Here is a 26102-nt window from a genome sequence, read left to right as displayed (position 1 = left end):
AAAAGAAAATATTGGGCCCCTTAAATTAGAAAAAAGTGTGGAGTTTTGGTTTTTCGGGGCCCTTTAGAAGTCGGGGTGCCCGGTGCGCCCGCCGCTCCCACGCGAACCGTCATGACAAATTTTTTTCGAGTTTTTTGAAAAGATTAATTATCGTTATTACTAATCGTTAATTAATTAATTATGACATAGAAACGAAATCGTTAATTTTAAACGATTTCGTTTCTATGTGATAATTAATTAACGATTAGTAATAACGATGTGATTAATCTTTTCAAAAAAACTCCGGCAGATGAAGTATTACTCTGTAAAACGGGTACTTGGCAGGGTTGTAAAAAAACCAGCCCGGGCGGGGGGTTTTTTTTTTTTTTGGAAAATCCTTGTTTTTTTGGGCAAAATTGAATTTCCTTTTTCCACAACCTCAAAATATCTCATTTAAACATGTACACTGTGTATGTACATCCTTTATGTGTACATCTTACACAGTCGAATCCAATTATAACGAACTCAGAGACCAAAGAAATCACTTCGTTATAATGGCTTCCAGGTATATGCATTGCTCCTATGTAAACTTATCTGGGGGATTAGAAAAGTGTTTGTTAAAACGAGATTTTCGCTATAACGGGATTCGACTGTATTATGTCTAAATATACTTTTTTGGTGCACGTTAAACTATGTATTTGATCAATAAAATTGACCATACAACAAAGGAATAATTGTTCACACACAAACACACCAACTTCTGCATAATTGTATCTGAACCTCGAGTTGTATGCAGAACTGTAGCAAGAGGATTGTTTGTGGTAAAATAAATGAATTCAGATAATGAAAATTCTGAGAAATCAGGTTGTGGTGCCTGAATTTTTTTTTTCTCCAAATTTTCCAAACCCTGCAGAAAATGCATCCAAAAGTGTCCAGATTCGTCAAAAATAAAACCTTTAGCTATTGTAAAAATAAAGTTTTTTTTTTTAAATCGAACCCAAACTTTCAGGAGCTAAAGTCACGTGCTTCTGTTTTTTGTGAATTCCTCACTGTATGTGTTGAAGAATATCCCTGCTTCATTAAATTAAATTCTGAAATATTTTTAAAAGAACGGTAATAATTAAAAAAATGATCTGGTTAAGAGGAGGAGATAGCAGTCATTTTGAGGATTCATTACTCTGGAGATGTTTTCCACTTGTCCAAATTAGTCATTTTTGGGAACTTAAAACTACAGAGCAATGTTTCCCAACCAGTGTACCCCGGCACCCTAGGGTGCAGCGAGATATTATGGAGATAGATAAAAAAAAAAAATGACAGTCCACTTAAGGTCTTAAAAAAAAAAAAATTTAAGACAAATTAATTACTCTCATGCATGACAGACTCATCGGATAAGCCACCATCTGGTGGTATGTCAGCTTTGGCCTGAGTTAGGTCTAGCTGTCCGTGTACGGCCCCGCTCAGCCAACACCATCTATAACAGAAAGCATCTGCGAGAAGCTCAAGACGAATGAAGTCCATTCCATCTATAGTCACCGGATATACTGCAAAAGAAAAGGCAAAGATATCGCGTGTTTCGGCCTGCTATATCCAAGGGCTGCAGGTGAAATGGACTTCTTTAGTGACATCAAAGCTTCGAGCAGAGGCCTTCTGCAATAGATGGTGTTTCAAGTGTGCCCCAGGCACTTAAAGGTGGGGGGCTGTAATGCTAGAGAACCGATTATCTATCCAGGGTCACAACGAGATAGTCTTTCAGCATGGCAATCATGAATAATGCCTCCCTCGTGTAATTTTGAATAATTTCAAAAGAAGAATTTAGCATCTCTTTCTAGTCCAGCATCCGGGATACTAGATCTATCTGCATCCTTACCTTGGCGTGGGGGGAGGGAGGGGTTCTGTGGAAACCCTAGGCTAGAGGGCTCGATGTCTGAATTTTAGAGTTCTTGGACAGAAATTTTAAACAGTAGTTTTTTAAGTCAAAATGTAATCTAAATGTAAGTGTTTTTCTTCTGTTTTGCAGTCCCTAAAATTTAGAAGCATAGTACACCTGCAACATTCGCACTTGCTTAAGTCTGGCCTAGCTCAGACTTATTAATTGCTGGCTGTGAATTTTAAAGACGCGTTGGAGGGGAAGGGGGGGGGGGGTAGAACATCGAAGACAGACTTCGTACAGACATTTCTGGTCTTCGACTGATTCGACTGATTGATAAGAAAAATTTGAAAAGGAACATGTATGCTTTAATTCAGATATGCGTGAATTCTTGTGTATATATTTCATACATATTATACAATATTGCCATCTGGTAAAACATCAGAATATATACCAAGAAGTTGCAAATATATTTATCACAGCTGAACTCTGATTTCATATTTCGATTCAAGCCCCTCTTCACAGAGAATTCGATAGCGATATTATTAACAATCTGGTATAAATCTATAAAAATAATGGGGGACAAAGTATTCTGACCCATGTCTAGTTTTGAAATCCCATAACGGTAAAAATACTCCATTAATGACGGATAACAACGCAAACATAACAGATCCCTGATATGTTCTGGCATATCATTGATTGGTCCCCTAAATTTTTAACACCTGACAAAAGGGTGTTTCTAGAATACATATTTGATCGAAGTACGGTGACACCATACAGAGTCTAAATGACCATCGCGACCAACGGATCATCATCTCTGGATAGGGCTTGGCCCGTTCTTGGCATCAATGTCTTCGTACTCTCTGTTCTTCTTACCTGAGCAGCACCAATTCCTTTGTTTCCAAAGTGGCCGCTCAAACAGGTTCTCCATTTCCTCGAGAGACTTACCGCGGGTCTCCGGTAGCATTAAGAACAGGAACACGAAACCGAAAGTGGAGAATCCTGTGTACAACCAGAATGCACCTGAAATGATCGAGAAACAAGATATGGTTACATTTCTGTGGGAGTGAAATGTACAATTATTTATTGATTGATTTATTTATAAAATTCTTATAAACAGATTATGAGATTACACAGGGTCACAACTAGGTGCTTGGTCACCCGGGGCAAGTACGCATTTTGGTGCCCCCTTGTGATGTTGACGGAGAGGTTTGACAATGAAATTTGCACCCCCTCTGGTTCAGTGCCCGGGGCACAAGACTCACCTGCTCCCCCCCCCCCCCCCCCCAGTTTCAGCCCTGGAGAGACTATCGGAACTATCTTAATGAGCAAATGCACAAGCAAACTCAATTGCTGCAGGCTTGTAGGAACTCCAACTGCACTGCTTTGACATGGATTATGATGATAAAATGTTCTATTTGAACATGTATCTATCGATTTATTTATTTTGACATTTGCGATACATGCTGTAGTCAATCTCACATGCCTTTGCTCGAAGCGAACTGGCTCAGTATGACAACTATAAACCGATTCAAACATCAAATCCTGTTTGAAGTGCTTGAACACAAAATGCATATGTTTACTGCAAAAACGAATCAATTGAAAGAATTTAGTGTGTATGAAAGAGGGCACCTATAAATTTGAAGTTTTTTTAAATCAAGTAATTTCCTAGCAGCAAATCCAACTTTACTGTGTCAACGTTACTGTGGTCAAGAGGAAAAATCATGGACATAATGCTTTAACGCACACCATTTCCAGTCATATATCGTCATAAGACAAATTTCCAACCAGTGGGATTAGGTGGGAAATGAAGGCTATTGGTGATCACCCTAGGCTCGGTGGGTAAAGCAACTTGTTTCTGATGTTCTTCCCAGGATTCGAACCTGTGAACCTTGATGGTAACATTCATGTTGGTAGACGAGCATCTTACCACAGCACCACTTGGTCGCAAAAGTTTTGTATCTCTCCACCAGAAATCGAACCCAGGACCTCTTGCTCATAACGACTGAAAGAGTTGGAATCATTTTCCAGAGTAACTTTTATTACATGAAAATATACTAATCTCTCCAACCTCTAAATTAAATTGTATTTTGGGGGTAGGGACATGGGTTTTCAATTTATTGCGATTTTAGTAGTCTGGAAGAATCCTGTAAGTCCTAATTTGGTATCTCATCAACTGTTCATCGTAGAGGTATAGTTCCAATTCAAAAAGCTCAAATTTGTATTCAGAAGTTATCATGTACTAGTTTCGAAAATACAGGGTGTGTGTGTGTGTGTGTGTGCGTGTCACAAAATAAAAAATACAAATTTATACGGACCCCTTGTCCTCTAATTTTTAATAAGAAAGTTGTTGCCCTATCTTCTTTGAGCCCAACAAATGAAATCTTGTATTTCTAACTGCAATATTCAATCTCAGCAAAATATTACAGTTAGAAGAATGGGATTTCTTTTGTGGGGTTCAGAAGAGACAGGGCAATGTCTTCTAACTTTCTAACTGGAAGACATGGGGGAACCGTATAAAAATGTAGATTTATTTTGTGGCACACTGCATTTTCACTCCTAAAACTGGTACAGGGTGAATCTGAACACATTTTGAGAATTTTTTAAATTGAAACTATACCTCTACAATAAATGGTTGATGAGATACAGGACGAATTAGGACTTACAGGACACCCTGTATACAGCAAAAATTAAAAAATAAATATAAAATTATGTAGCAATCAACAATAGGGCAAAATTTTTCTTTGACCGTAACGGGTTCGCAGACCAACTGTTGAAGAACACTGATGTAGGCAACATAGCAAATGAGCAGGAGAAGCAGATGATCTTTTGGATCACTAGATGTGTGGATACACGATCTAATACGCGGATGAATATGTATGGAATGGGATGCCAGGCAAACAGTATTCACTAGAGTGTGGTGTGCCAGCAGCAGAATTTGGTGGTGGCGGCAGTGTAATGATACCTGGCTGTTTCCGTGGTTCAGGCTTGGCTAGTTTTAATCGACAAAAACTAGAACTCTGACACGAAGAATCCCATACAACAATTCTTCTCACAACGTAGCAGCAGCTCAGAATATGTTCTTTTTCCAATCAGAATGATAATGCAACTGTCAATGAACGCATAGCCCACTATAGTCTAAAGGGAAAATCAGGTAGGAGTGCTTGGGCGATCTGCTCAATGTGTCAGTGTGAACCGGATTTCGGGAGGAAGTTCACAAATGCAATCAGGTCAAATGAATGGAGGGCAAATTTCTAGCACTTTAAAGGGTAAGACTATTTGAGTACTTGAAGAGATTTGATGGAAGCATACTTTTGCGGAATCCCTGACCTACATTTCATTATAATCTGATATTTTTACAGTACATACGGAGCCACTGTGGTGGTCGAGTGGTCATAGTGACGGACTCGCATCTCAAGGTCACAGGTTCGAACCCCAATGGTGCACCAGAGGTGGTAGGCTGAAGTTAGTTTTCTGTGGCTAACTACTTCAAGGTGCAAATGCGAGCTGATCTCCCCATTAGAAAGTCTCGCCAATAGAGAGTAACAGGCTTACAAACGACACAAATAATCAATTATTACACTTCACTCATTTCACTCTGAAATATAGATGGCAGCACTGAAAAAAAAATTAGGCATAATGCTAGACACACACTCAGACTATTAGGTACACACACTTACACTTCCGGCACAACTCACTAGGTAGTTAATTGCCCGTGGTGATAGACCTGAGTTGTGCTCAGTTTGAAAAAAAAAAGAGAAGAAAGTAATATACTATTACACCAACTCACCCGGTTTCGTAAGCCATTTCGTAAGTGTGAGAAAAGACAACGAAATCAGGAAATTGAAAAACCAGTTGCAAGAAGTCGCAGCAGAGAAGCACGTCCCTCGTGCCCATAACGGATATATCTCTGAATTGACTGTCCAAGGAGTTGGCCCCATACCTGCAAAATAAAGGAGAATATGTGATACTTTATCACAAACAGAAGCATACATCCGAATGAAATATTTTTTGCTGCCACTGACAGTGATACATTTTTGTATTATGGTGCAATAAAATCAAGGTAAACTTCCTCTTAAAACTGTGTCCTGTGACTACATGACAAAATTCCTGACAGGGGTTTCTGTAAAATGGGCTTCTTGCGGCACCCTTACACTGCTGGCACGTCTGGTATCCTGCGTGCCATTGACAAAGGAGGATGAGAAACAGAATATATGATCATAACAAACATAACTATCCTTGCAATTTGACTGTCAAGAAGCTGAATTAACACTGGCCATTTGGTGAGTTTGGTCTCCTTTTTTAGCAGAATGAAATTTTTTTTTTTTATCATAGTTTAGCACATGGGGGTTAACGGTATGAACACTGGTTGTCACAGGGCCATAAAACAGTGCTTTTCAAAGAGTGCACATCGAGTGTCTCCCTTCCCTCGACAGGAGTATTGCAAAACTTTGCAGAGGGCTGCGTGCCAAGCTGAGGATATTTATGTGAGTGCAGCTAAGCATCGATTACTAGAAGTTTTCAGGCTTTATCTGAGTGTTTGTGAAATTTCACCACAAGGAGTGTCATAGATATGCTTTAGTACATTAGTCACAGGCCATTTTATAAAAACGGCCTGTGAGACAGACAATACCTGGCGCTGCCAGGGCTTTCTTCAATTACTGGGAGGACTGAAAAAGTGACAAACCAATTTAAAGGAATGAACCAATTTAAGTATACATAATACTGGCAGCATTAAAAGAACTGACAAACTATTGTAAAGGATATATGCATGTCTGAAACGCATTACTAGGGAACCACGGTAACCAAAGTAAGCATTACGAAAGTGATCATTCAGGCCCAGGAACTACTGTTGCACATCAGATTTTTGCCCATTTCAGGCATTTGTCCTGCTCTGAGAAACCTTTAAAGTAGTCTATCATTCCATCCAGGCCCTATTTGGTATATATGCAAAATTTGCGATGATTGTTCTAAAATCGTAGATTTGTATAGAGATCACACACACAGAAAATCAATTATATATATATAGATTCAAACTGTGTGTGGTAGGCCACTTTGAAGAAAGGACATCAAACAGCATGGCAGAGTCAATGATTGACAAAAAAAAAATCAATACCTTTTGTCTTTACTGGTGGGCCAAATAGAAAGGCTGATGGCCAAAAACCCCACCAGTTAACATGTTAAAAAAAAAGTTTGATTTATCATGGCTAGGACAAAGGAACCTTGGGTAGATAATGGGAAGGGATGACAAAGGAAGTGAAACACCTATGCCAAAAGTTTTAGAACCACTACCATCCATTCAGAATTATTTTCTTCAAAGTGGGATTTTTTTTTTGCAACTATGGTAAAAATTCAGAAGATTTACGAGAATTTGGGAAATTCAGACATGCCAACTTTTTGAAAACAGAAATCCAGAGATTCTCCCGAGGGCCCCCCCCCCCCTTATAGACCCGATCAAAAAAAATTTCACATTTTTTAAAATCAATTAAGAAAAAGTTCCAACCCACTCCTCCCTCGGCAGGCTCTGTGCATTGCCCCTGAGCAGAATATAATTCATCGTCAGTCTTTCCATGCAAAATAGAGAAATCACATCTACATATCTATATATATAAAATTGATTGTCTGTGTGTGTATGTTCTCTATACAAATCTACAATTTTAGATAGATTCGTCACCAAATTTTGCATAGGTACCAAATGGAACTCGACTTGAACGATATAGGCTACTTTAAAATTTCGTCAGAGCAGGGCAAATACCCCAAACGGGCAAAAAACTGTCAGGCAACAATGGTTTTTGGGCATCAACAATCACTTTCCGAACATTTACTTTGGTTATCGTGGTTCCCTAGCAATGCGTTTCAGACGTGTATATGCCTTTACAATGGTTTGTCACTTCTCTAATCTTGTTAGTATATGTATAATAATTTATGCCTTCATAAGGTTTGCCACATTTTAAATACTCTCAGTAATGAGGCTTTTTGAATAGACTTCATAATCATCATCAGCATCACTTTGAGATTCAGAGAAAGGGTGATCCTCATAGAATTCAGTGTTAAAATTGCTGATTTTACTGTAGAAATGCGGAAATTTAGTGAGGGTTTCCTGCCCTATCAATAATTTTAAAAATTGTATTGAATTTTCAATGTTTGAGATATTGAGTTCGCTTAGAGATATATATGAAGCCCAGAAAATAAATATGAAGTAATTAGCTGGACTTACTTTTCAGCTGGAGAGGAGCTAATGCATGCAATAATATTGATTTCTACTTTTTATATTTATATCTTCTCAATCATGAAAATTAATGTCTCCTTATTGTCTTTTAATATCAACTGCATCAATTCATATAGTTTAGGATGTTTTAAAATTAATTTTGGGCCCGTAAAGTACATCAAAGAAATTCCACAGCTTTAATTAAGCATTTTTGGAAGCTGAAACAGGCAGATGGATAAATTGAAGTTCAGGGGGAGGGGGATCAAAATACTTAGCACCCCTTAAAAAAGGAAAAAAAAATATTCATTTCTACGTTTCTTTAAATCTAGTTGACATGAGTTGCACAAGAAGTCGCCATATTGGTCAACTTGGACATGGTTTGCATGTCCTTCAAAGAAAGAGGGAGGTATCACGTGATCCAAAAAGCCTCATTAAAGAAAACCCAGGCAGCGCCAGGTATTATAGCTAGTTGTTTATAAAACATAGCTGTTTTCTTTCGTGGATGCCATCTGTGACTGATAGAATTAGTATATGAACTCTTAAAAGCAGCTTTATATTTTCTTTCTGGCGACAGATTTAATTAGAGGAAACAAAAACTTCAAAATACAAAGCTGCTGATGAGAAAACTTATTGTGTTTACTGCATGGCTGTTAATGGAATACAATAATGATTATACAGGGATTTTGGCAACCAGGGTCATCCCCCTGATAAATGATTGTTGATAAAGGTAAAATAAAATTGTAAACAAAGTCACGTCTTTGCCAGTTGCCTAAATGCAGTCACCAAGACTTTTTTAAGGCTGCTTGATGGAAATGATCACGGCTGCCCTCTATGGGTGTTTTTCCTAATGATGACAATAGTCATTTACGCCATGACAACGTAAAAGCTTGCAAAAAATCTAATTTTCTGCCAAAATTCAAAGAAATTTTACGAATCCGGAGAGCAGGAGGCAGGGTGAAAAATTCAGTCTCCCACCTAAATCTGGAGAGTTGCCAGGTCTGGAAATTGAGTCGAAATTCATTAGCCTCAAGGAAAAAAAAAAAAAAAAATAATAATCGGGCCCACCTGGCAGCCATGGTATAATATACAAATACATATTCATCAATATATTCGAATACATCAAACTAAACTGTTTACCTGGCGCAAAGCAAAGTAAATACAACAGAAGACCGAGTAAAGTCAACCACGAGTAAGGAGAGGGACACCAGGTATCTGCCCAAGACACGTCACGTTTCTCGATATGTGATTTACTGCACGAGCTGTTCGTGGGTCCAGACTGGCAATAGTCATCTTCACACAGTACGCAAGACCCATTTTGAGGCCCGTTCGAGGTATCTTCATAGCAAAATCCGCAGTGATTCGATTCTATGCATGCTGAGCAATATCTGGAATAAGAAGAAATAATAATCAAAAAATGGTGTGTATGCAGTAATACAATCTTTGCAATGGTAATTTGAAAATGTTTAATTTTCTGAAGGGTGAATCTATAATTTTTGTGGAAAATAAACGTTCATAGAATTTTGTCTAACACATTTATTATGACACTTGGCAACAAGTGAATTACTGGCAAATTTCGACATTTTATGAGTTGCTTTCTTCCATAATCTCAAATTAGTATTAGTCGACGGGGTATGGACATGAAAGACAGACAACCCCAGTGATAGCTTCTGTGCAGTTGCGTGGATATGATAATGGTTAAGTCTAGATTTGCTCATGGTGCCTGCACAGTGGTGGCTGTTGCTGCTAAACTTGGTATTCCTTGTACTGAATAATCGAAGATGAAATATTTAAGTCAGTTTTGCTTTCAAATGTCTTGCCACAGTGAGCAATTGTAAAGTGTGTGCAATTGTATGCAATAAAATTCCAGATCAGGTGGGTGGTCAAACGACTGGAAAAAGTTTGGACAGAGATTTAGAGACAATTCACATCATATGATTTTAGTGTGGTTTAGTCTTACAAAAGTTAACGCTTAGACAGGCTTGCATTTTTTCAAGAGTAGAAGGTCAGTTTGGTAGGTCAGGATGCGAATTAATTCCTATCAGTATAGTTCGATGGCGTGATACGGCCACGACTGAAATATGCTTTCATATTATAGCTCTCACCTATTATCCTACAGGTTTTGGAAGAAAAATATCTTGAAGATACAGAGGAAGCTGGAGAACAATTAAACGTGGTTCACAGGTTATTCAATGAGTATAACTCGAATGAAAACTTTTCAGTCAGGGGGGCGGGGAAAGAACCAGAGCAAAATAAATTTAGCAATTTACTTCACTAGAACACAGAAAAATAAATGTACCCATAATTATTACAAGTGCTGTTATCCACATTTTGCACAACTGCGGGAGTGTGATCATTCGCAACTTGGAAGCTGATGGCCAAGAAACTCAGGCTCAAAATCACACCTGTGAAAGGGAAAAATATAGTCATTAATACTACAAACTTGACTGAAGTTGGACAATATTAGGTATGGCCATATGAAAAAAAATAGCAAGAGCTGCAGAAAAAAATTACTAGGAAAATTTTGTAAAACCCAATGCAGTATTCTGAAACAGTGGAACGCAGATAATGTTATGCTTACATTACCCTTTCATAAATCAGGGAGCCCCCAGAACAAGTAGGCAGGTTATCAAGTTCACTCAAACCGCTTTAATTTGACCATCTCTCGATGACTGAGGAACTTTATAAACAGCAATTTTTGGTAATCTTTTTCCATGAAATAGCACAGCTGTCGGTTAAGTTCTTCAAATGCAAAGCTATCATGAATGGTCAGGTCCAAACTAATGGTTTCTTCAATGTATATGGGACATTGATATCTCTTTCAGTTATTGGCAGACATGTCATTGCTGCCTTGGAGAATCATAATTTGTGAGATTTTTGTGGGAATCTGTACAAAAATTTTACACACACAAATGGGATTTTTGAAAAACAATCTACAGATTTTTCACACATGAAAGTGAAATCATAGGGATTTTTTTCCAATTTGGAAAAAGTGGCTTTGCGCCAGTCATCGCCCATTGGCACAAAGTCGCTAATCATCACCCAACAGAAAGATTACCTATTTACTATGGTGGCAATATATTACTCTATATAATACCTCCATGCCCATTACTTACTCAAATCAAGGTAACAAAAAAAATTCCACCTCGCCCAAAAACAGGACAGACTTTAAGGTCACAAATAATCTCCTCATCGATTTCACCAGGGGGAAGACTCTTATCTCAACTGCCCGGCTGCAAAACCTCATATGTCTCTTCTAAAGACGACACTGGTGGGAGGCTGAAAGGACTTTATCATAGGTCTCTGAGACAAATCTGATTTTTTTAAATTCGTCTGAAGCTACACACCATTGTTTAATCAACAAAATGTTCTTGACCATACATCCTGCTTTTAAGGAAACTGCCCCATTTCTCCCCTCCCAGAATTATTTTACTGACCTTAACTACGTCAGATTTTACATTTAGATAAATTCCACATTGCAGCTCTTATTGACGAGCTATCATATTTTCCTTCCTTTTACAATTGAATTTTTTAAATAATCAAAAACTTTTTTAAACAGTTGAACCTTGTAAATGCCAAAATACCTATTTCAAGGTTCCCAGGGCAAAAACTAGGGGGAGTGCGAGGGGTTTTTAGTGCTCCAGGCCCTGGAAAGTGAGAACCCAAATTCTTTCTTTGCCTTTGTTCAACTGCTTCCAAAAAATTACTGTTTGGGGGAAAAACCAAAATTCACACTTGCCCCGTTTGTACCCTTCCTAAATGTGATAGTCTATTCTTGTTTCTGTGTTTACGGCCTCAAACCCTGTCTGTCCCATCCAGTTTTCTTGACATTTTCATTGTCAAGGTCACTCAAATGAGTGACAACAGGCGGTGTCATATGAACTTTTATTATCCCAAAATTTCAATGATCAAGCTTACACGTGTATACACAAAAGCTTAGTCTGCCGCCTAGGTGCACCGCACCCGTTGCACCCTCGCTTAAGCCACCCCTGGATTTGGAGTGACTTAAAGGCTGTTTTTTTGATTTGATGCAATGGTGACAATCTACTTTTCGCATATGACATCAGTTTTGGAAGAAAACAGGCAAGTAATTTTTTTAAAGAAAATTCTTTGAGAATAAATAGTTTTTTCATAATCACAGTGAAAATACAGGCAATACAAGAACTTTTTACAATCCCGAAAAGTCCAAATTCGATATCCAAATCATTAATGCAAAGGTAATAATGGGTCCCGAGAGCTGAAAACATATTTTGAAAAAATTCAGTTAAAAAAATTGTATTATTGGCATAGGCAGAGGTGAATATCCACCCCACTTCACCTCAGCCCTCACTCCTCATTCAGGAAGACTGTATCCACTTATGAATGATGAATTGTGACAAAGTTTGTTTTTCTAGTATTTGTAGGTTGTGTCTAGAGGTGTTAGTTGCCGTATTGCCATCATTCAAAAAATGTAAGTATTTTCAATAGAGTATAAGGGGGGGGGGGAAAGCAAGAACAAACATACCAGCCAGACTAGTCAGAGTCAGGATTCGTCTCCCAACTCTATCAATGAGAAAGAATGCGAACAACGAACATACTGCATTCATCGCAGCTGTGGTGCAGCTAAGCCATATGGCTTTCGAATCGCCAGCAATTCCAGACATCTCAATTATCGTTGCGCTATAATACCTATGGAAGAATTTACATCTCTATTAGCTTTGATTAGAAAGAATTGAAAAAAATCAAATTTACAGGGCATTTCTTTTTTCTTTTTAATTTTAGAGGAAATGAAGAGTTCTAATTTTCAATAATAACCCAAACAACTTTATTGGAAAAATATCAAATGCTTACATGACAGTGTTTATCCCTGCAATTTGTTGAATGATCTGCAAACCACATCCGACGGCCAATGCTCTTCGCAACTTTGGGATTTTCAAAACCTGTAGGATAATGGGCATGTTTCCTGAAAACATAATAAATATTTCTATCAATAAACATAGACAGATGATGTAACATGATGCACTGAATAACTGACACAGTTTTAGACCAAATAGCCTAGTTACGGCAGAGAGACACAGAACCGCACACCTGATGCAACAAATTTAAAGTATGAATAATAATGAATAATAATATAGTGCTCGATCATATTTTAACATTGTGGTGGAATCACTCATTTGCTTGCTCAATCATTCAGTCTCTTGGTCCAAAATTCATCCCTTCCCTTGCTCACACATCCCAAATGGAATGAGCAATCTCAGAGAGCTAGTCGTAATATAATAGGTTTCAGGATCTTTCAGATTTTAATCAGTTCTCAGAGGTTACCCTTAAGAAAGGTGCAAAACATCTCTAGGTGGTCTCTACGAGATCAGATGTCATGTCTGTTTGCGATATGATCATTAAAAATTCCAGTATCCAAGTGACCATGCTAAAATTTTCAATGTCAAGCGCAGATAACAACCAAGACTAGTATGCTGTGTGTCTGAAAAATTCACAAAAAACAATTCTTACAAGGGGGAATTAATAGACAACAGTTCGTCACCACAGATAGTTTTGAAAAAGTGAATGATCAAGTGAGTGAGAGTGACTGAGCAAATGACTTACTCGCTCTATTACTACTTCACCACACACCAACTCTGGCCATATCGCTATACTGCAATTTACTGCCATTAATGAGTTTTGGTTGGAAATGAAGGCACCATCTATCGGTGGTTGCCTCAAACACATTAGTGAAAATATCTTGCTATCTATTCTTTATACTCTTTCCCCAGTTTGAAACTGGGACCTGATGGCAATCTTCATGAAGGTAGAGAGAAGCATCTTACCACTAGCCACTTGGGCGCTTATTCATTCTATTAGTCATTTGCTCTCAGTCATTGATTCATTCACTTGTTTCTGTCAGTCATTCGGTGCTTACTCTCTTGAACACTTCATTCACTCCCTTTGCTTGCTCACTCTCATCTCTTTGGTTACTTGCTCGCTCACTCAAGAATACACAGGGCACAATGTTGTTACTTAATTCTCGTCATTGAAAAACTAAGAACCAGTGAGTAGTTGTCAATGAATATTTTTTATGAACCCGTGTGCTCAACTGGCGCAGTGGTAAGATGCTTGTCTTCCACTATGAAGGTTACCATCAAGGTCCACGGGTTCGAATCCTGGCATAGAACTTCAGAAGCATATTCTTAAGGGGCCGTTCAAGTATTACGTAAGCAGATTTTTAGCCATTTCTGACCCCTCCCCCCTCCTTGTCAGCAAAAGTCAGTAAAACACTGACCCCCTCCCCACCCCCTTGTCGGCAAAATTTCGTCAGCAGCTTAGAATATATTTCATATCTTCAAAAAAAAGTGATTGATGACGCAAGCAACCTTCAAACCCCACCCTTCCCCTTGTCATCAAAAGTCAGCAAATCCGAAACCCCCCCCCCCTCCGATGCTGATGTAATACTTGAATGACCCCTAACCTACCGAACCTGGGGCGATTATATATTATATTAGATATTTTTTTATCCTCTGAAGATGATATGATACCCATAGCATGTCGAAATGCATTAGGAATTTTGTGTTTGCATTTTCTGTTGGTGGTTTTTCTGAGAAAGTTTTATTGGCTCTTGTTTTTGAGATATTATCCTGGTTACAGTTAAAAATAGCTTTACAAGCATTATTGAAGGGTGAAAAAAGTGGCAAGGACCATAGAGCAACGTTACAAGGGAAAATGGCAGACCTCTATGCTGGCTGATCATTGTTGGACAATAATTGGTAAATAATTGGTAAAAATGCTCCTCATGCCCAGTACAAGTGTAATACAAAATGAAATAGAAGTCAGACACACTATTGTGCAATAATATTTGCATTTTTATGTGTTTTCATGTAGATCAATGTTGTGCCTCTATATATTGACGAAGTTCTTACATATTTGTGTTTTTTCTTTTGTACATTTACTTTTTCTAAATACTTACGTTGCATGAAGTACAATTGACTGGATTCTAAGTGAAAATAATTTTGGGAAGAAAAGTTACATTCCTCTGAGGGGAATCGAATCACCAACCTCTCATTGATTGGACCAGTTTTCTACCATTAAGCTACAGAGGACAAACATGTACTAACTTTAGAACAATATGTTCAAGCTGAACAGGACTGCGCCCCTGGGTCAGCAACATCTCGTAACAGCATTACCTCTGAGATAGTGAAGTGAACGAAGCAACGAACCTCTCCGCTAATTATACTAAAGTACAATTGGCGCATTGACATGGAAAAGCATGCAAATCACAAAAATCAAATTTCACAGGACAATCCAAAGTCTCTATGGCAAAGCCATAAACCCTCATTGCTAATGCCATCTTTAGAGAGCTGCAGAAACTAAACTATTTCTTCTAGAGACTTTCTTATTTTAACATGCTGCTTGCTGCTAGCATGGATTCATACTTTTTTGGCAGCAAAAAAAAAAAATTTTCTGATTTTTTTGGGACTTACACTCTTTTCCATGCCAACACTGTAACTGACTGAATATCAAGCTTGAGTTGAAAGTGACTTTTTTTTCCTGAAATTATATTCGCTTGGTATCCAATCAATCATACTTTATGTAATTAGCAGAGAGGTTCATTGTTTCATTGTACTTATATCGTGTTAAATTTCCGGATATACCCACCGTTTGCACTCTGATATCAATCTGAGATGTGACGCATGGTTTGTCCGGCCCTTCAATATTCAAGGTACTTATGTTGTGTTGAATTATATGTGTATTAACCTCTTTACGATCATGGATGTAATATTGCATCGAAATACAAGAGTGACTTCAATCAAGCTTTCTGTTCCTTTAGCCCCTTTTTTACCTGAAACTTATTGCAACTATACGAAACAAAGTTGTGTGTGTGTGTTTTCCCCTCTATGTTCTCCACCATCGTGATATCTCAACGCGATAACGATCAACTGATAACGCGCAAACTGAGATAACAATAGTGTGACGGTTCTCTCCTCAGCTTTTTTCACCATCCCCATTTTCAACACACATATATCTTTCTTAGAACTAATCCTTCTATTATATACTGTACATAGAAGGGAGGAAAAAGAACAAGTAAAAAAACTACAAAACAAGTTTGAAGATGAGGGCAAAAAAAGCAAGGTATTGTACTAATACTCTGTTATTCATATATCTCTGTACTGTTCCTCCCCCACCTTCATTTTCTTTCTTTCTTCCCTTTCTTTTTTTTTTTACCTTGGAACCACACTCTCACATTTATCACCTATACATCTAATATAGATCATTCAAATTTATCGCCAGATTTTTGTACGGGAAGTGGTTAAATGCACAATTTCAGAGAAAACCTCGCCAATCCATCTTTCCCATGGCCAAATTTGTGTTTAGTACACCAAATTATATAAGAATTGGCTGTTTTTGTTTTGGTCGTGAAATATTGAAATTTGTTTTGTTCAATGTAATTATATGGGTACAGTGGATCTTACATGAGAAATTTTCAAGTTAAAGAAGTTTCAAATGTTTCCCTTCCATCCATGTCAAAATACTTCCAGCCGCATGCATTTTTCTTGCAATGGTCTCAACAACAGCGTCTTAAATGGCAGGCTGAGATGATAACTCACGAACACAAAAATTCAAGCATCAGCCACTTTCACTTCCAAAATAGAAGATAGATGATGCCAATTCCAGAACATCAAATATGCACAACACAAACATAATATTCAGTTCCTCAGAGAAATGTTTACAAGGTGCATGTAAGGTTTGGTAGTAATAGTTGATGGAGTCCCACACTTGTTCTTTCTGAAATTGACCATGAAATTTATGGTGTACGGGTGACAGAAAAACATGCATCGTAGGGCAGTCTTAACGCAACAGTTTAACACGGGCTGTACTATTTACTCATGCTTATCAGGAATCCAATCTGTATCCATGCCAGTTATGACAATATAAGCATAAATGGGAAATTTTTGTACTATCTGCGTTTCCCCTTCCGAAAACAAGCATTGTATTTCTTCGAACATTCAGAGGAAGATACGGATAGGGGAGACCCACTCCTTCAGCATGGGATCATATTTTCTACTCCAGATGGCACCAGTTTAGTGGAAAATTTATTTCTCTGACCTGGAAATTTATTACGATCACTTAAGTAGTGTTTTTCCTTGAAAGAAAACTATGCAATTTCGTTGGCCTTTTGCAATTGATGTACTTTACAGTGAAAGCTCATTACAATGACAACAACTATTCTTAAGCTTGCCTAAGAATAATTCCTTAGTACCGTTTTTCAGATTATTCTTAAAGTCATGCTTATGAATCTATCAGGGTTGGTAAAAAATTTTTATATAGCAATGATATATATAAAATTTTAGGTGCCAAAACTGATTTTCTAGTCACCCTGGCATCTGGGATTTGTCCAACCCTGCTATCCACATACTGATGCTGTTGAAGTGCCAAAATGATATGGCTGCACAAAATAGATTATACCGCTGGCCAAGTACAGCATCAGCTACTTGTACATTTTAAAGTAATTTTTTTTTTCTTTCGCCAAAGAAAATTGCACTGCTTCATGCAATGGACCCATGCAAATTTTCAAGCCATTCCGACCAGCAGTTCTTATTCGTGTTTTGGAATCAGAACTTTAATTATAATCACCCTGTGTACATAGCTGATTTTTTTTCATAAATCACTTACTGCTGCACATCCTAACCAAACGGTGAACCAGTCCATATTCCAAGGAATTTCTAACTGAAAATTATTTGGACAGGGATCATCGGTCACTTCACGAACTGTTCAATTCCGGTCTACTACTACTGCACAGTAGAACCTTTATTAACAAGGGGTAATGTTGAAAATATGTAAAAAATAATAATTCAATATTAAGCCTGGTGGTTTGATATACAGTACGAGATGTGCTGCTTCCTATGGAAAGAAAATGAAAATGTCTGTGAGGTAATGTAACTACTAGTGCACTGGTCTTTGTCCATAAGGAGCAGCTGGTCACTTTTTGGATTGTAAGACAACTTGTCGTTAGCACATGACAGTGAAGTCACTATGGTTGCTGCTTCTTTGCAAAGGGCAAAAACAAAGCTTTTGAGGTAATACAAATACAACGCCACAACAGGCAAATTGCCCAACGAGGTGGCTGACTTAAGAACATCATGGATCCCCGAGCCATTTTTTGGAGGCCCTACCTACTACTGCTACACCACACATGCACCCCGCCCGCCCGCGGAACCCCCAACGAATCGGTACATGCGGGAATGTGCGTGTAGTGAAACCTGACGTGAAGTTTTTTGTTTCTTTGTAATGCTTGTTATGTGTAATGCTGCCATCTGCCACCAGTTTTTCTAACTATGAGTGAAGTGTTATGATTGAATGATTTATCGTTGTAGGACTGTTGGCAAGACTTTTTAACGGGGAGATCGGCTCGCATTTGCGCCTTGAAGTTGGGAACCACAGAAAACCAACTTCAGCCGACCATCACTGTGGGGTTCGAACCCGGATCCTCGCATCGCGAGTCCGTCACTATAACCACTCGACCACCACCACAACATGCGTGATGCAATCCTCTTTCATGAATTTGCCCAAGATAGAACATCAGAATGTAACGCAAAGTTAGAAAATGCAGTAAGAATGAGAAATTTTGATACTGTATATAATTTTAAGCAACTAAGATAGTTAATATGGAAGAAAATTTATATTCAGACCACTTTTATGAGATTTTTTTGAAAAAAACCCACTTATATCATCTTACATTTAAAGATATACCATCAGAATGTGCCCCAAGAATAAAAAATGTGGTAAAAATGAAACATTTTGGCTAATAAGAACCAATATGATATTTTTCATGGGGAAAATTATATTTAGGCCACTTTTTTTGGAAAAAAAAAAAACACTTGGTTAAACCAAACAACCCTGGAATCTATGCTTATAATTCGGATGGGATGAGAATGAGCATGAGCAGATAGTACAGCCTCAGGGCCCCTTGGTGCATGAGGGTCCCATGATAATGTTTAATCGTGATTTAACAGGGCTTAACAAGCGACAGCTAAATTATTTTGGAGCCAAGTATATTTTAAGTAAATGAACAAACCTTTGGTCTTCATCATTTCCCCCTCTTCTTCAACGCACGTTTTGATAGAATTGAATTCACCTGCGATATCTGCGCTGTCATTACGAATGTCTTTTAGAACCTTGACGGCTTCCCCGTATCTTTTCCTCGCTGTCAACCATCTGGGAGACTCTGGCATGAACAAGAAACCCACGAACTGAATGGCAGATGGAATAGCTGCAAGACTCAGCATATACCTGTTCACAAAGAGATCGCGGAAATGTCAGAAAGCAGTAAAAACGACACAAATTCAAATAACATTACCAAAGACTGTGGCCCACATGCTGCAGCTTAAATCACAGGCACAAATAGAAATGACAGGCAACAACAAATATTTATTTCCTCAATGTTAACAAATATATATTTTTTGATATCATAGTTACTTTAATCGTTATCATCCAAATTTTTCGCAGAACCCGCACATAAAGGGGATAATAATTTGATATAACACAAGCCTAAAGCATGTCGCATGGCTCTGACTAAGTCATCAGCCATTCATCCATGATGGTGAATGAATGATAATCGGGTGAAATTTAATTCTGTTGGACGCGTATTTATAAAATTTGAATCCAATCAGAATTAAGAAGAAAAACTATGCGTTTGTCTTGTTATTGTTGTCCACAGAAGAACTCTCTCTGCAGAGAACAGGTAGACAGTCAACACAATACACAACATAAAATTCATGCATTTGCCATTTAGCAGTAAATAGATAACTATACTTTAGCAGTATAACCCCAATTTCCTCAACAGAGGTCACCTTACAGGTGATGAGTCCTGGGTTTATGAGTATGACACAGAAACCATTTTATCACAATGAAAGCATCCAACATCTAAGGCCAAAAAAAGGAAAAGAAAAAAGGGCAGGTCAGCAGTAATGTCATACTACTTCACCAAGCACCAACTCTGGCCATATCGCTATATTGCAATTTACTGCCATTAGTGAGATGGGTTGGAAGTGAAGGCGCTGTCTATCGGTGGTCGCCTCGAGTTCGTTAGGGAAAATATCTTGTCTATATCCTCCCTTGGGTTCGAACCTGGGACCCTGACAACAACCTTCACGATGGTAGACAAGCATCTTACCACTATGCCATGCCACTCGGGCATAGTAATGTCATACTGACCATCCATGTGTGAAGATAGGGGGGAGCCAGCGTCAATGGTGGAGCCGAAAGATCTAACTTACATGCCTATATATGAATTTACATCATCTTGATGCCCCCCCCCCCCGCCAGCGCTCATCATCATCGTGGCTTCTCAGCATGGGCAGAATTACGGGAGATTTGTACATATGAATTGACATCTTGCATGCCCCCAGACTTTCAAGTCTATCTTCACTGATAGGACCATCTTCTTTGACAATAGTGGCATGTTTCATCATGATTACATTAGAGTTCTACATCACATAACCATCACCTGTGTCACCTTTCTGATGCCATGAAACACAAACAGACGGGCTTATGGACAGCTGCATCAGGGTAATGCACCCACCCATTATTCATATTTGATACAGAGATTCCTGGCCAAACACAACACACCCATGCTTTGTCGGGCTCTTTAATCACCCGACATAGCTCCGCGTGATGCTGAAAATGCCCCTGAAAGGGACCAGATATTAGTCTGAGAAGACAAAGTCTACCCAGAGAGAGCAACAAGCCTACAATGATACTTACTCAATCATTACACTTCACTCACAGTTCGAAAAATAGATGGCAGCACTACAAATAACAAGAATTACAAAGAAAGAAACTTTATGTTAGGTTCACTACACCAGTGGTTCTCAACCTTTTTTGGCTCGCAGAGCCCTTTTTAGTATATAATTTCTATGGCACAGCCCTATTTGACTCGAGGAGCCCTTTTTTTTGTACATAATTTTTATGACAGAACATTGTAGGCCTCTCTTATTTATTTATCTATTGAATTTACTGGTTCATTTTATTTTACTCAAGTCGCCACTGAGCCCCTGGGAGGTGCACACGGAGCTCTGGTTGAGAACTGCTGCACTACACGTGCACGCACATCCCAACATGTAGCAATTCGTTAGAAGTTCCACAGAGAAATGTAGATGAGGTGCATGTGTAGTTTAGAAGTAGTCCAGAGAAGACACCATGCAGAATGCAATGGACCAGCTCCACATTATCTCAAAAGAGGCGTTCCAACACTGCTTCGAACAGCGGCAGAACTGTTGGGTGAAATGTGTGGCAGCCCAAGGAGACTACTTGGAAGGAGATTAGTGTAAGATTGTTGTATCTGAATATGTCTTTTATTGCCACGATTCACTGCTGCGATCATTATTCAACAATTTCCTGGTACAGGTCATAAAAGAGACCAAAAGGCAAACTAAAAGAGGTTCAGCTCACTACAATAAAAGAGGCAAGTCTTTCACAGCCCACAAAAGAAGCAGAACCTACAATCCATCACATGACCTGCACTTGCACACAGGAATATCATCCTTGTAGCAAGTTTTGTATATAATTTATAATATCTATGTATTTTTGGAAGTGGAAATGTAAATATAATCATTGGATTTCAGTTGAAACTTTGCGCATTTAATTGCAATTGGAATGTCAATCAATTTTGTCGAAGCCCATGTTCCCCCCCCCCCCCCATCTCTCCGATCTGCTCGTGTAAAAGTCAATGAGAGCCTTCACTCCTTTGGTATCCATACTTGCAACTCATTGCATAATCCACAGGTACCTTTAAATCATGACCACATTTCCTAACTAATCTTGTTTGCTTTCCCGAGTTTTAGATTTTGCTCACCAGGATCAGGTATCTGCCTTGGTCAAGGGGACATGCTAGATACTACTTCGATAGAGGAGCACTGTATATTATATGAATCATCATCCAATCTCCTGCAGCCTTCAAAGGCATTTGGTACGATACATCAAGAACTGGATTCTTCGCTCCTGGTCTGGTAGAATTCCTGGTACCTGACAGGATACTCTGGGAACCGGAGAACACAGGTGTCAGGTCGGGCACATCAGGAGGAAGCATCACTCCCCAGATCCGAATACTCCTGGTGTCTGGATGGGCCCACCAAGAGGAATTATACTCAACAACAAAATCCTCCCCCCAGTCAGCACTTATATTCTTTGAAAATATCTTCATATAATCTGAAATGTGTGTAGGGCCTGCAATGGGCTGTTTCCACAGCTCTCGCAGCTGATAGCCGCTGTGGTGGTCGAGTGGTTATAGTGACGGACTCGCAATGTGAGGATCCAGGTTTGAACCCCACAGTGGTGGTCAGCTGAAGTTGGTTTTCTGTGGTTCCCAACTTCAAGGCGCAAATGCGAGCCGATCTCCCCGTTAAAAAGTCTCACCACAGAGAGCAACAGGCCTACAATGTTACAAATATTCAATCATTACACTTCACTCACAATTTGAAGTATAGATGGCAGCACTGAAATATCATACACAACACTAGCTACACACTCAGACTGTTAGGTGCACTCACTTTGTTCCAGACTCTGCCACGAAGCTGGGCTGGAAGAGATCTCGGCAACGGGATAAGTCTGGTGGCAGAGACCCTGGCGTTCATTCATTCATTCATTCAGCTCTCGCAGCTGGTGTCCATTTCTGTATGTACTGATTGTAAATATCTTCAAATAATCTGGAATTTGCATAGGGCCTGCAATGTGTTGTTTCCACAGCTCCAGCAGCTGATGCCCATTTTCCATTTTTGTATGTACCGATTTTGAATTCATTAAACAGTCCTGGGAGACCATGGTCCAGCCGAGAGGTGAGCAGAGGCCCACTGGGTTACCCTGATGGAATGGTCCAGGGAATCAGATGCTTGGAGGGGCGTCGCCCATGCAGGTGTCTGAGGCTCCAGAGTGTGATGGAAGCTTTTATACGCTTCAACCCACCCACCCCCCTCGGGGGTAACACACAGTAAGTCATCCTTTGATAGGCTTGGGTTGTGAAATCGGATGTAACTGTATCTAAATATGAGAATCTTCCTGTTTTTTACTTTTTTTTCAGCCACCTCGTTTCCCTACTAAAACAGACCCACTTTTGATATCAACTTTACCACAAAGGCCTGGGAATATTCTCATGCATACAGGGCAAACGCGGAGATAGACATAAAAGGCTGGGGAGGGAAGTCTCGCACGATGATGATGCCAATTTGTATATATGCATATACAGGGTGTCCCATCAAGACCGCCCAAATGCTGCACAGTCAGATTCTTTGTTTGCAATACATAAAAAATGGGGGGGGGGGGTACAAAGAACTGTACCTGTACGACCCATGGTTTTCGAGAAAAATGAGAAAGTATAACATCATATTTGGTGCAAGAAATTTTTTTTTATTAGAAACATGAATATTGGTATTTGCATATGTTTACATAGGAAAATGTATAAAATGTCCACCGTGCATATCAAGGCATGTATTATATGCTTCCAATAAAGTTTCTTTCCTTGCACCGGATATGTCATACTTTTCTGTATGCAGGATAGGTCTTTGGAGACAGGGGAGGCACAAAAATTTTTTTCCTGAGGAATTTCGAGCTACAATCTTTCAGAAAAGCATTTAAATTAACAGACATTGGTTAATACAACATATAAAGGGTTTTTTATTTCAATATTTTGATTTCCCCCTAATTTTAACCCCCTCCCCTCTGCATATAGAGCAGTCTGTCATAACAAGAGCTTATAGTTAGGAAAAATATTATGAGTATTCAAAGAGAAACAAAACATATGCACATACCTCCATCCTTGAGCATTAGTACTGAACGCTCCGTCGATGACACTCGCTATGAACTGCCCCATGGTGATGCAGCAGTTGTTGATCGTAACGAGCCTACCTCTCAAATCCGCTGGTGACACTTCCGCAATGTAAACAGGTACAATCATAGAAGCGAGCCCTGTAAAATTAAAAATGTGTCGTGCCACATTTTAAATTTTTTTTATATGTGAACATATAAAAAAAAAATTAAATAAGTATAAACAATTTCATTATCAAACAAAGAGAACCAAATTACAAAATCACTAACTTTGATGCTGGAAGGAGGCAGCGAAATTGCGGGTAATTTTACGTTATAACCATACCATGTGTTTTTGATACTGAATTGACACATTTTGGCTTGTTTCCTTTCCGCATGCCATGGTTATTTAAAATAAAAAATATATAAACATTACACAAAAGAAAATATTTAATGCTAAGCAGGAGGCAAGAATTAGATTAAAATTCGCCAAGACAAAAAAGGCCCCAAGAGGTATTTATGTACCAATTTATGTTTGCCCCCCCCCCACCCTGAAAAATCGTAATCACCCTTGATAAAGCAGTAGCTAGAATAACACAATATGCTCTGTGTGGGGCGCAATTTCAGTTCCCGTTTTCTGTGAATTTCAACAGTGATTGGTCTAGGCATGTGGGAAAAAAACTGATATATAAAACACATGCAGTTCATTGCCTTTTCTCTCTAAATATTGAAATGTATGTTTTTCTATACGTCCATTTATCCATAGTCCCATTTGGATCTAAGTGAAAGCAGTCATTTTTAGCTGCGAATGGAGCAGAGGCAGATATTTTCAGCTGTGAATGAGCTGAGCCATATATCTTCAGCTGGGACTGTAACGGAGGCAGACATCTTCAGCTGCGAATTGGCTGAGGCAGATATCTTCCCGCATGCCTCCCCCCCCTGCTGAACCATTCCATGGCCTCCAGGTGGGCGATATTACCCATTTTGGGAAACACCGGTTTAATGCCTAGAAATGATGAAACATTTAAGCAAATGCTGTGGGAGGCCATTAAACCCTCGTTGATTAAGCAATTATTACCCTCATCATCGACTTACCTATCCCGCATCCAATAATAACACGGCCGACAAGCAGCTGGAACTTGTCATCGGATAAGCCCATGACGATGGACCCGACGGTGAAGAGGAAACTGGCGAAGATGACGACCCTCTTGCGCCCACAGCTGTCCGAGAGGACTCCCCCAATGAGGGAGAACAGCCAGGCGCTGAGAATGGCGACGCTGACGACCAGCTCCTGCCACTCGGGGCCGAGTCGGAAGTGGCTCTTGAGCTGGACCATCGCCCCGGAAATGACTCCCGTGTCATAGCCGAACAGGAAGCCTCCGACGGCCGACAATATGGAGATGAAGTAGATGAAGCAGCTCGATTTCGCGGCCATCCTGCGATGACAATATCGATATCGACGTCTCGCCTGTCCTGTCTGATAGCGAACTGCGATGACTCAGATGGACTGATGATGGCGTAATATCGGTATCGTATTCTTTAGCTAACGTCATCTTCTGCTTTCACTGTATGTACCTCACGTGTTTGTAAACAACTACGAACCACATGATACATTAGATCAGCAGCTGAGTGGACGGCGATCTTAATATCTTCTGGAAAAAAAAAAGTCTTTTATTTTATCTTATCTATGATTTTGATGGTGATGATGATGGGATTTTTAAAAATCATTAAATGAACTTTTATAATATCTAGAGGCATCAAAATGTAAAAAAAATGCGTAATACATTCTGACGGATGATTTTTCAAAGTCATAAGAGAGAGTTTCTGACATGTTGCTCGATTTCATATACATCTGGAGCGTAGTTTCAAGGTCTTTTTTAAATTTGTGACCATATTTTATCGAAGCAAATACGGGATAAGGGATCGTTTCGCATCCAAAGCCGCTTGTAAGTTAATGCAGCTTTGCAGCTGCGCTTAATGCAGCTTTGTTTCGCATCATTAGACCTTGATTGGAACGAGCTGCAGTTTCACTGCGTAATAAAAACTCAGTAAACTCTCTCCACCCCCGTCAAATAATTCTGCCAATTTCACGAGTAGTAGTGCATTTAAGCCATGAGGCTTTTTGAATAGACGTCATAATCATCGTCAAGATCACTCCCGAGGCTCTAGAAGATCCCCATGAATGAATGAACGCCAGGGTCTCTGCCACCGGACTTATCCCGTTGCCGAGATCTCTTCCAGCTCAGCTTCGTGTCAGAGTCTGGAACAAAGTGAGTGCACCTAATAGTT

The 26102-nt window shown here is 39.2% G+C and overlaps 1 protein-coding gene across 1 annotated transcript; it reads right to left on the bottom strand.

Annotated features, from left to right (window-relative positions):
• Window positions 1-2192: 2192 nt before the first annotated feature.
• Window positions 2193-25600, bottom strand: LOC149067763 (proton myo-inositol cotransporter-like). Its single transcript, XM_089252092.1, has 9 exons — window positions 24909-25600; window positions 23819-23975; window positions 19093-19307; window positions 12882-12993; window positions 12556-12719; window positions 10351-10456; window positions 9192-9439; window positions 5637-5789; window positions 2193-2869 (listed from the first exon to the last, which is right to left on the bottom strand). Exons 1-9 carry the CDS (start codon window positions 25246-25248, stop codon window positions 2658-2660), a joined length of 1707 nt encoding a protein of 568 aa, XP_089108218.1. The 5' UTR covers window positions 25249-25600; the 3' UTR covers window positions 2193-2657.
• Between the last annotated feature and the right edge of the window lie 502 nt (window positions 25601-26102).

This window comes from Pholcus phalangioides, unplaced genomic scaffold (assembly GCF_987345545.1).
Source record: "Pholcus phalangioides strain wild (caught in Gottingen) unplaced genomic scaffold, Ppha-v1.0 ptg000028l_1, whole genome shotgun sequence".
Classification (NCBI taxonomy): Eukaryota; Metazoa; Arthropoda; class Arachnida; order Araneae; family Pholcidae; genus Pholcus; species Pholcus phalangioides.
Note: the sequence above shows the minus strand (reverse complement) of the source record. Positions and strands in the feature narration are given on the sequence as shown.

Coding starts and splice junctions, on each gene's coding strand:
- LOC149067763 (XM_089252092.1), bottom strand. CDS start 25,248: ATGGCCGCGAAATCGAGCTGCTTCATCTACTTCATCTCCATATTGTCG. Junction 10,457..12,555: donor GACTCTGACTAGTCTGGCTG/GTATGTTTGTTC, acceptor TCCCTTTCACAG/GTGTGATTTTGAGCCTGAGT. Junction 2,870..5,636: donor GAAATGGCTTACGAAACCGG/GTGAGTTGGTGT, acceptor CGATCATTTCAG/GTGCATTCTGGTTGTACACA.